At 32.4% G+C, this 12,230-nt stretch overlaps 1 protein-coding gene across 1 annotated transcript; it reads right to left on the reverse strand.

Moving 5' to 3' along the window:
• Positions 1 to 3,144: 3,144 nt before the first annotated feature.
• Positions 3,145 to 11,707, reverse strand: LOC132755564 (cyanocobalamin reductase / alkylcobalamin dealkylase-like). The gene is made up of 4 exons (XM_060746451.1): positions 11,589 to 11,707; positions 8,216 to 8,410; positions 7,633 to 7,788; positions 3,145 to 3,831 (listed from the first exon to the last, which is right to left on the reverse strand). The coding sequence occupies exons 1-4, from the start codon at positions 11,661 to 11,663 to the stop codon at positions 3,511 to 3,513; spliced, it is 747 nt and encodes a 248-aa protein (XP_060602434.1). The 5' UTR covers positions 11,664 to 11,707; the 3' UTR covers positions 3,145 to 3,510.
• Between the last annotated feature and the right edge of the window lie 523 nt (positions 11,708 to 12,230).

The following is a 12,230-nucleotide window of genomic DNA, read 5'->3' on the forward strand; positions in this document are numbered from 1 at the left end:
AAGTTCCTAGGCCTAAGGGTTCTTTTCGTTATTGATCGAAATCGTTTTTACCTACAAGGTCAATGTGACCTTGACATTTGACCCATTAACCCAAAATCAATAGGGGTTATCTGCTGGTCATGCCAATCACCATACCAAGTTTGAAGTTCCTAGGCCTAAGGGTTCTTTTGTTATTGATCAGAAACCGTTTTTACCCAAGAGGTCAATGTGACCTTGACCTTTGACCCCTTGACCCTAAAATCAATAGGGGTCATCTACTGATCATGACCAATCACCATACCAAGTTTGAAGTTCCTAGGCCTTAAAGTTCTTTAGTTATTGATCGGAAACCATTATTGCTTACAAGGTCAATGTGACCTTGAACTTTGACCCCTTGACCCCAAAATCAATAGGGGTCATCTACTGATCATGACCAATCACCATACCAAGTTTGAAGTTCCTAAGCCTTAAAGTTCTTTAGTTATTGATCGGAAACTGTTTTTGCTTACAAGGTCAATGTGACCTTGACCTTTGACCCCTTGACCCCAAAATCAATAGGGATCATCTACTGATCATGACCAATCACCATATCAAGTTTGAAGTTCCTAGGCCTTAAGGTTCTTTAGTTATTGATCGGAAACCGTTTTTGCTTACAAGGTCAATGTGACCTTGACCTTTGACCCCTTGACCCCAAAATCAATAGGGGTCATCTACTGGTCATGACCAATCACCATACCAAGTTTGAAGTTCCTAGGCCTAAGGGTTCTTTAGTTATCACTCGGAAACCATTTGGTCTACGGACCGACGGACCAACGGACCGACGGACCGACAAGTGCAAAGCAATATACCCCCTTTTCTTCGAAATGGGGGCATAACAATAAAAATAATAACAAGTTCCAAAACATATAAAATATGATGTGATAATGAAAGAGTGGAGGATAAAAAACAGATTGTTTTCAAATAAATAGTGTTATTCACAATGGGGTAAATAAACAGTGGACATAATACTTGCACAATCATTTAAAAAACACAAAATCTAGCAACTATCAAAAACTAGCTACAAATTACTTTAATGTATTGATAAGAAAAAGTATAATAAATTGAAAGTTCAAATTTAAGTATTAAAAGAAACTAATAAGTGAGACACTTAAGAGATCTTCACATTCTTGCCTGCAAATGAACTTTCTCTATCAAAGACTGAGGGATTTCAAGAATCAAAACAGAAAAATTAGGCTGCAAACAACTCAAAGCCTTGACTGACTGATATAGTATATATAGATATAGTGCAGGCTGGTTTAGATTTATACTGGTGGCATGGAAAAGTCATAATTGCTGTAAAGGTTAAATCCACCTGAGTATCCATGCAGTTCCTGGAATGTGATAAGTCGATTATTCTTTTTTCAATTTCCATTATCATAATTTAATTCCAGACACTATTTTAAGGTATTTTAACCATCATTCATAGCTTTGATCAATTCAGCCCAATTCAGCCATCTATGTCATTTTCTTACAAGTGTAATTAACACTTACAAAAAATCATCAAGAAGAACATTAATGTGCAAGATTTCAATTGTTCCTTGACATATCAGTGCTTGTTTGCTTTTATGAGACAGAGTAAGCTGTATTAAAGTTGTCACTATTGCCGGCTCGCCACGGCGAGCCGGTATTACGGTAGGATTTTACTGAGAAAAAACCTAAAACTCCGAAGCTATCCAAAAATTTAATCGAAGCTTGGCTTCCAGCTTTCTACAAAATTTATCTATCAGGGCTAGGATCCAAAATTATTTAGCCAATCAAATTTAATCTTACATAGCGTCAAAAAACCTTCAATTTTCACGCCATTTTTAAAAATCAGCAAGTATTGTTTTGAGCGCAAAGATATAATGATGATTAAAATGTTTGTCTTTATGAATTCTTTTCAATAAATCATATTTACACTGACTTCTGATTTAGCGATTTTACCTGTTTTCTCTGTAGTAAGTTTTCGTTTGGTTAATTAACATAAGTGTACATCTGGTTCTGTGCATTTTTTATTTTTCCTTTTTTCCGGTCATTTTATCCTTTCCGGTATTTAGTGTATGTATTTACTGGCCGGGATCCAGGACGCCCGGGATCCGGGATCGTATAAGATATGGAGGAAAAACCTAGTGAACTATATTTGTGTTGATTGTTGTCGTAATGAAAGGCCATTAAACGTTAATTTTTTTATTGTATGTAATGAACGTTAAATTAATTTAACTTAGAATATAGATATATTTAGAACTATTTATTAACAAACTTATTTAATGCGGAAATCACAATACTTATAATTATATGCCTAATTAATTGGAAAAATCAAAGACTATTTTCTTGAATTGGTCAAATCCCGGGATCCCTATATGTTTTAAAACGATCCCAGCTTTTCTGAAAACTATATACTTGAACTGGCCAATTAGTGAGATCTATTTACATTTTAATACGATCCCGGCTTTTCTGAAAACTATATTCTTGAACTGGTCAATTCCCGGGATCCCTATATGTTTTAATAGGATCCCGGCTTATCTGAAAAACATCTTCTTAGACTGGTCAATTTCCGGGATCCCTATATTTTTTAATAGGATCCCGGCTTTTCTGGCTGTATGATTGACAACTTGTGTTTACTTTAGGACTTGTGCCTCTCATTCCAATACTAAATAACATACATGTATTACAACTTAATTTTGTATAAAGAGACATCTTTATGAAATCTACCGATCTAACATTTTGTGGTCAAGGTCAACAGGCCATATAGTAAATGTGCATAGACATAGGTTCTTCATTCTATCTGTTTACATGCACCTTCATATATACTCATACTCATCTTGGTTAAACTGAGAGAACTTTATATGTCACTTTCAGTCAAGAGTTTAAGATTTTGAATTTACTGGCCCGAATTCCAGTTTTGAATTTATTCTACTAAATAATTAACAAAATTTTCTTAAATTTACACTGGCCTGAACTTATATACACTGGCCATCGGGCACCGGGCCAGTGTTGACTTCACTTTTATTTTGATGTTCGCTGAAGTCTCTTCAGCTAACAGAACTGTCATTTTTACATTTAAACACACCCCTTGAAAAAAGTTACGAAGCGAGTCGCTACTAGCTTTTTGAAAAGCTAACCTTGTCACAGCTACAGTAATTTCTGACAATTTATTAGAATTGGACTCCATGTCAAAAAATCAGACACGAGAGAAAGCTTATATAGTAAAAACAAGAGCTGTCAGTAGGACTCGACTATTCTTATGCTTGATAATAAAATAAGAGTCTGAATAATGTACAATTTTCCAAGTTCAAAAAGGGCCATAATTCAGTCAAAATCAATATTAAATTAATGGGCCTTGGACAGTGACCTCCTATTGACTCTAAAGTAAGTGTGTGAAGTTTCAATTCATTCCCTCTAGTAGTTTTAGAGATAAAAACTTGCACAAAAACTTAACCAGGGTGAGTACAATAGCTCTGCCTTTTCTTGAAATAGTCAATCTATAAATAACATTGAATATAAAACAAGCATTCACAAACTATCTACAGCTTCACATTTTCTATGACTTTTAAGTTTTTCTATCAATGGTTGTCTATCTTTCGGCAATGTTGCAAAATACTCTTTCTGATCTTCCGAGTATCTCTTTTCCACTGGAATAATGTCTCTGAAGGTCCAGTCCTGCCAGTTGTAGTTAAACCTCTCCAGTAATTCTTTCTTCAGCTCGTATGTGTTAACAACATCAACAGGACTGACCCTCTCAAGGTCCGGGTGTTTTATATTCTTGAAGATAAGGACCCCTCTCAATGCAAACCAACCTCCGTATTTCGGATGTATGCTCACACCATATATTTTCTGCAAAATATATAAAAATACAGGTCTATAAAAGATACAAAAAAAATGTGCTTTGTGTTAAAATGGTAAAAATTGAAGTTACACCACCAATATGAAAGTCATATGTCAACTTTATGATTATTTATCGTTTTTTGTTTGTTTGTTTTTTTGCGGTTTCAACACGTTTTGTGACTAGTAGTTTGTCCACCTAATCTACTTTCCTGGATAACCAGTAATTACAAATTGCTCATCAAGTGACTTGACTACTAATCTCACATGATTTCTGAATTATGGTAAGAGACAAATGATCATAAGACTCAATCTATGCCGAGAAATTTCACCTTGCCCGAGGATAGAACCTGTGTGCAACCTATAGATCACAAACACCAAGAAAAGTAGATATTACATATTCATACGGTTATAGAGTAAATGATGTACTGTACAATACTGCTGGTATTTCATTACTATATTTTTAAAGAAGTATTCTTAAATCACTGCCTAAGGTGACAGAGGCTGTTGAACTTTGCATCACACCCAACAGATGCTCAAAAACACCATATGCACATGTATATGGTGCTTTTAACCTAACATGACATTAATCTTAGGAGACAAACAGGATATATTACCATTTATACCTCTCATGAAAAGACTCAATAAAACTTATTATATATATGCCATCTTTAGCTATTTTGTTTTTTAAATAAACAAGTAAATCAAAAGGAGAGAACACATGTCAAACATCAGGATGGTTTGTAAAACTGGTTTATACTAGGGTCTACTGGTTTCGGTCTTTCAAGACGTTCATCGGGATATTTTGTTTTTTACATGATTGCTTGCAAGGGATTTTTATATTGTAAATCATATTTAAAATATGTCTCTAAATGACAGACAAGTTGAAATAAAATCATCCACATTAAGTAATTAGGTGAAATTTTTTGATAAATTCAACTTGGCGGAATAGGTTAACCATACAAGGCCCTATTTTCAAAGTGATAAAAAGGGAAATTACTGGGAAAATGGATGGCACATTTATATAACTTGGCAATATCATGTACATTGTATTGATTTCATCAGTAGTTCTATCTGTATTACATTAAACAGTAGATATATCAGTATTTTCTATGACTGTCCCATTTCTATACCTTTCTTACTGTTTTCACCATTTATTCAAATTAACTTCATGTATAAGGTACATTATATACATGTTTAAATTACAGCTGCCAGACTGACACAAAAATAAATTTAACCTCCCTCCGGCTAACTTGTACATTTCCTGTACACATACTCGTATGGTAGTAAAATCAAAACTTTCCGCTCTGCGGTTTCATCAATATTTCAAAGAAGGGTTTTTTCGTTGTAAAAAAACCTTTACTAGTCTATAGTTTGCTAATGTAGCTTTAATTTTCATATGCTCTTCCCATAAGAAATCAAACATTTTATGAAGTATAGGATCAAAGCTATTAACTATTTTGTAAACTTATATTTTTGCATACTTTAACTCAACATTAAAAAAGTCCTTCATATTCATGTACGGTCATATACTTTTATAATGTACAAATCAAAGATGATTTACTAATAACAAAATTTAACATACAGTTTGTATAATGCTTTATATTCCTACTACAAACAAAAATCACAGGTTTCAGTTTTTCTACCAACACAAAACTTGATATAAGTCGTCAATCTTACTAACATGAACTTATTTCCTGTCAAACATTTCACTGCTTTGAAAAGGAAAGAAATATTTGTTATATTCATAGTTTTAAAGCTGCATGTCTCCAGTTAAGCAAAAATATTTCAAGAAAATCAAACTTGAGAAAATTGGTTTAAAGAAAAGTACAAGGATTCAAGATAAAAGTGATAATTTCCATGTCATGTGGGATTAATGACCAATTTTGTGGTATTTTTCACCACATTTTTATTGCCGTACTAACATAGTCAGGGCTACTTCAACCTTTTTTTTTTTGGTTATTTACATGGGTTTGCAACGTGTAAATTATTTTCTTTTTTTTGCTTCACAATATTTTACTTTATAATACATTTTCAAATTTCATGAAAATAAGCAAGAGTCTGGAGGTGTGCTACTTTTACACGTTACTGCATTAAGTAGACATTTTGTCTTTTATGCAGCAGAGTAAACAGCATGTACATTTAATTGTGTATAATTGTGTAAACACATCCTATCTTCTTTGTCTATAACATGAAATTGCGCTGTCGGAATATAATATAAACTGTAACTGCCTGATACATTTAACTTGAAAAATTGTATAGAAAATATGAGAAAGCAGCTTTAGTTGCCTGCAGGTAAATTTATAAGTTATAGATGTAATAAAATCAATAAACTTAAATATTTCAAGCTACTGAAATTGTACATTTAAAGTTTTTTACAGGTCAAGTTGACATAACCCTGAAAATTTATTAATTTTATAGTTAAAACTGCATGTACTTTTACACATCATGTGGAGAAAAGGTCTGCCTTACTTAGCCATAAATTTACCAATGTAAAAAAAATCTTACATTTCTTTAAAAACAAAATTTGTATCATTGCAGATTTTTTACTTTAAAACTTTACGTTATGTTGGCATTGTACAAAACAAGTACAAAGTTTTTGTTCTGGATGGGTTTTCAGTATTACACTGTAAATTTTCATCTTTAATAGTGAATGAAGACCTTCATGTCCCCTTTAAGATTTCATTTCAGACTCTTCAGCTACACTGTTTACATAATAGACCATTGAATGTTAATGGGCTAATCAATGACACCACATGAGGAACAGATCAGCAGTTTTAAAAGTATCAAAGCTTTGATAACTTTAATGGTGAGATGACAAAGTGTAAGAACATTTTAATCCAATGTGTATCATTTGATTTGTTTTGACAGCAACAAGTTTAAAATCTTCTTTATTTTGATAGTAAGTAGTCTATGATATTTAAGTGTTTTGAAGGCTAGTGTGAATTATTTATTTCTAAACCATTAGAGCAAGGTCTGCCAGCAATTACAGGCTATGTGATGACTATAACTTCAGTCTGCAGTGTAATTTCAGCATTTTGCAAATGAAGGTCTTTAGATAAATCAACAGTTCAACAAGAGCTATCAGTAGAATAGCAATCTTAACTATTGTCAGTGCTTGATAGAAAAACAGACAACTTGATTATGTAGAATTTATTAACTCAAAAAGGGCCATAATTCTATAAAAACCCATGTTACAGTTATTGGCCTTGGAAAAAGACCTCCTTTTATGCTCTCAAATAAATGTGTGAAGTTTCAACCCATTTTCTTCAGTAGTTTTGGAGATAACAACTTGCATGCAAAAAACTTAACCAAATTGTGATGGCAACTCAAACATAGACATCGAAGTAAGTACAATAGCCCTCCCTATTTTTCGAATAGTCCAGCTGAAAACTGAAAAGTGTATAATTTACCATATTATACCCTATGTACCGTAAAATTCCTAATAAATGCCTCTCCCCTAATAAAAGCACCCAGGCTTTTTGATATGGAAAAAAATCTGCTCATCAGTGGTGAACTCTTTAATAAATCCATAATTTTATTCAAATCCCTCAGAATCCATTTTATTTCATAGTAAACACAAAAATGTATCACAACAACATTTAAAAACCTCAACACATCTTAATGTTATTACCAACACTTGTTAACACTAAATGTATTTTCAATGATTTTTGGATTTAGGAAAAAAAGTGTTGTAATAATAGCCACCCTTTTGGAAAATGTTTAGCCCCCGGGGGCGTTTAATAGGAATTTTACGGTATATACAATGTTCAAAATATCACTACAATATTATTAATAGATATAAATATTTACAGCTTTATCTCCCCATGGATCTGGGTCTAAATCTTTCCTCTGGTAATAATATGCTGCACCTGATACATGACCTGCTGTCTGGACAAGGACTTTAGGACGTCGGCTTGGTAACAACTCAAAGTCATGGATAGCTTCTATATCACAGTCAGCAAACTCCTGGGTAATATAGAAAATAACTGTAACAAGTAGCTAACATCTAATTTAATGAACATTAAAGTCTTTTTACAAGAAAAACTCATTTTCCATTTTGACATCATCACCTGTCATTGTCACATAAATGTCATGTGCTGATAAAAACAACAACAGCGTGTTTGGTAAACACAAAAGTCCACTTTTTCTTACGTCTATAGTCAAAGACCTTGAAGAAAGAATATTGCAGCAAAAAGAATACTCCTAGAAAACATAATACCAAATATCTTGAACAAATTATAACGACAACATGACTGTCGCAAAAGTTCTTTTTTTTTCATTTAAAAAGTCAAGCTAACAAAAACTTTTAACAAATCTTTAATAAAATTAACTATCTATCCATATTGCAGAAATAGAAAATTGTCATTACTTGCTCAGCGAGTTTCATCCTTACCTTTTTTATATTATTAAAATGTTCTGTAACACAGTGATCTAACATATCTCCAGTCCCTGGACATTCTGTTCTCACTATATAAGGGACAAGACTCTTGTCAAACATGTCTGGTGTACTGATAACTAGTATTGCCATTGTATCATAGTCATACGGAAACTTGAAATTTTCATCAACATGTTCATTATACCAGCCAATCTGAAATGAAATATTCAAGCCAATCTGAAATGTAATATTCAAGCCAATCTGAAATGAAATATTCAAGAAATTCAGAATTGTGTACACTGATCACCCCAAAAAAAACCCCAGACTTTTCAAACTTACAAGAAGGCCATGACATACCTAGTCTAGATTGCTCACCTGAGAACAGTCGTTAGACAAGGTAATAATTTCTACACTGTTGAAGGTCATTACCTGATATCAACATTAAAAGACATCATTTCAGGGACTGAAGTGTGCAATATGGTCAAACTTTGGAGACTGAAGCTTAAAATTATATAAGTTGGATACTTTACTTATCATCAATAAGATGATTGAAGGTAATACAAACATTCAACTAGTATGTCTTTCTTAGTAATGTGTCCATTTTTCAATAACAGTACATCAGACAATAAGCTGCAAACCATCACTATGTTCAGTTCTGACAAACACAAATTGCCTTGTCAATTGTTCTGCATACTAAAATGAAACAGTGGTTTAATTATGTACATATGTCACATATTTAACATGAATTTATTTTTATACTTAACTATCTTCAGGCAGATATCAAGAAATAGTCTAAAATGTGTTAAGAATTCATAAAAACACCTTACTTTTGATTTCTTGGCGGCATGGGTTAACTGTCTTTGCTATTGATTTTGCTTAACAAGAAAAGGCAGTGTGTGTTGGAACATTGTGATAGAACATTATTATGGAGTACAGTAATTGAAAAATGGACACAATTTATGATTTATAATTACTTAGAAAGATATAGGCTTAGTTAAAACATTCTTATTGTTCTTCGTGTTCCGTGGTTAACTTCTTTCCAAAGGACATACCACATTTTATCAGTAACTGGATTGCTGTGTGTTACCTACTTGCATACAGCAGAGATAGCCTAATTAATTTGGCCTGAACTGTTTGACCCATTAAACATACCGTTTTTTCCTGCTATCAAACCATCCAAAATTTAATTAATTGTATCTTGATGTCTCTTTGGCTAGTCATATATAAGTCGGACTACAGCAGAGAATGACCTGTGCACATGCAAAACATTACCAATACAAAAATTTCGCAAAGTGGGTATTGATACGTATATGCACCGGCAATGATAAAACCAAACTTTGCTTTCTCAAAATTTATCAATAGGGGTATATTTTTGGCAATCTCCATAAAAAGACCTCTATGTTTATCACCATCTATATTTCATACAGTTATATATGAGCCTTCTATACATTAATCTAGTTTAGACCCCAGGTCTAGGATATTGTATACAATATTCAGGTCTAGGATTTCATGATATTTACAGACAGTTGGATGATCCATAATTTTACAGATTTTTTTTATTGTAAATTTACAGACATTAAATAAGAAAATAGTAGAATTTGCATGAAAATTTAATATAACAGTATAGTAAGATTCATAACAATTTATGATTTTCAGTTTTCACTTTTAAGCAAAAATTTCAAAATCATGATGCAAAGTAGTCCAACTAATTGTGCAACAAGATATTCTCCTATTTTGTGTCTGGTGTAAAAGCGAGATTCTAGTCAAAGTATATTGGCATGCCAAAGCTAGATTTTTAGATATTTTTGTTCTGGGTCAGAATCTCGCTTCTAGAGGTGAGATATTGCCCAGACACAAAATAGAACAATATCTCATCGCACAGTACAATAAGTTGGACATAGAGGATATTTGTTTGTTTTGCATGTAAGATTGAAATATATTTCACTGAGTGAACACCAGATGCAATATTTTCACAAGTGGCGTAGCCACCAGTGAAAAAAGAAAAAATGGTGTTCACGAATGAAATATTTTATAATCTTTTATGTAAAACAAATAAATTTTCTTTTTATTTCATGCTTTTTAAGTGATTTTAAGTATTTTTTAACTGATTTTGTCGCGTAACGACGTGCATTCTCCTTTATGAAGTCATCACATCATGATGTCCCATCATCAATTTTGAAATATAGTTCTGTTAATTTTCTTTTATTTTGTTACATTTTTAACATGATGTATGATGACATCAACTTTCTTTTCCTAAAGAAGCAAAATTTATGTATGATGGCATTTATTTTTGCCAGTTACTGTATTTCATCTACTTATGTTATTCTTTTTATCCGTATTCAGATCTAGTCCAACTACTGGTTGGGGACCACCAAAACCGGACAACCACCAAACCCGGACGGTCCCGAAAATGCTTAATGTAGTATTTTCTTTGTTCAGTGGTTGTCAGTCACTTTTTTATCAACAATAAGTGCATGTTTCTTTTAAAATTAAGTAAATAAAATTATTTCAACCTCTGTAAATGGTAATATTTTAATGTCTATTTCAAGAATGTTGACGTTGAAATTCGGCGGTCAAGAAAGCAATGCCTGACCTCATATACCAGCTATAATCATTTGCAGAGTGAATAATAGAATATCCAAAACTTCAGCATTTGTTGCTGACATATTGTATATCATGTTACAAATCAAAAACCAAAACACCCAAGCTTTTATCTGAATTAAATCACATCATGTACATATCTGTCCGGACACATGGTACTGTAGTGTAGACAATTTAGGTAAATTTGATACCCTCCTTGTCGAGCTTCAGATATAAGTGTCAATACAATCAGAAATAAACAAACTAGTTTGTTTGTTAGGAGAAGAACCTAGCTTAACTGTGTCAAATATTTTGGTCTCTAGGTTAAAAATTATGAAATCTGTACGGAAAAATGTTCCAAAAGTGTCCGGTTGATGGTCTCCGACCAGTACAGTGAAAATTATATTTTATAAATTTCACTAGCGATTTATCAGAATATAATCATCTGATATATTACAGTAAAACACTGGAATGCATGAAATAACATGGATTGACGGGTTTATCGTTACATAAACATCTTGAAATCTGATATTTTCTTTATAAACATTTTTATACAGACAAAATTAAAACAGAACTAAATTGTGACACGCAAAAAAAGACGTTACAAAAAAAGACGTTCTAACATTTTGAAATATATAGTTATTTGTTCATCCAAATAACTGGGTCGAATTGCTTCTCTCATAATTTTGTGTTCTAAACATATTGAGGACGAAACGTCCAATAACACAATTAACATAATTATGCATTAAATACCATATTATAACAATAATTTCAATTTCATATTTAAAAAAACATTTTAGTCTTTTCAAACCTTAAACGCATGTGCTTCAAAGCCAAACGGACAAAGGAGTTGTTCAACTTTTTCAATGATTTCTTTAGGCGACATAGCGGACGCTTGATAACTCAAAAACAAGCGCTTGCACAATTTAATTAATCGAGTGACTTTGACATACGGCTACACAGTACTAAAATATAGAGTGTCTCGATTTTAATGTTAAAAATAGCTTAAAGCACTTTCAGCCTTTGAGCAATAAACATTGACTCTTTATATTTGCATTTTTAATAAATTTGCACAAGAAGTTGAGTACACAGTATGTGTGCTGGTTGGTGACCACCAAAATCGGACAACCTCCAAACCCGGACAATCCCGAAAATGTTCGATCTAGTTTTTTTCTTTGTTCAGTGGTTATCAATCCATCAGTCCCTTTTTAATCAACAATAAATGCATATTTTTTCTATAATTAAGTACTTAAATTTATTTCAATTAATGTTAACAGTAATACTTTAATTAATGCCATTTCAAGAATATTGACGTTGAAAATTTGGACGTCAAGAGTGCTATACCTAACCTCTTGTACTAGCTATAATCGTTTGCAGTGTATACAATAGAATATCCAAAGCTTCAGCAGTTGCTGCTGAAACATCGTTTATCATTTTAAAAATGAAAAATTTA

Source organism: Ruditapes philippinarum, unplaced genomic scaffold (assembly GCF_026571515.1).
Source record: "Ruditapes philippinarum isolate M1 unplaced genomic scaffold, ASM2657151v2 ctg2146_1_1_1_1, whole genome shotgun sequence".
NCBI lineage: Eukaryota > Metazoa > Mollusca > Bivalvia > Venerida > Veneridae > Ruditapes > Ruditapes philippinarum.

What these genes read in the sequence shown, in the direction of transcription:
- LOC132755564 (XM_060746451.1), bottom strand. Translation starts at nt 11,663, where the DNA reads ATGTCGCCTAAAGAAATCATTGAAAAAGTTGAACAACTCCTTTGTCCG. An exon ending in ATTTTAATAATATAAAAAAG is followed by an intron (nt 7,789 to 8,215) that starts GTAAGGATGAAA and finishes TATATTACCCAG; the next exon opens with GAGTTTGCTGACTGTGATAT. An exon ending in ATCCATGGGGAGATAAAGCT is followed by an intron (nt 3,832 to 7,632) that starts GTAAATATTTAT and finishes TATATTTTGCAG; the next exon opens with AAAATATATGGTGTGAGCAT.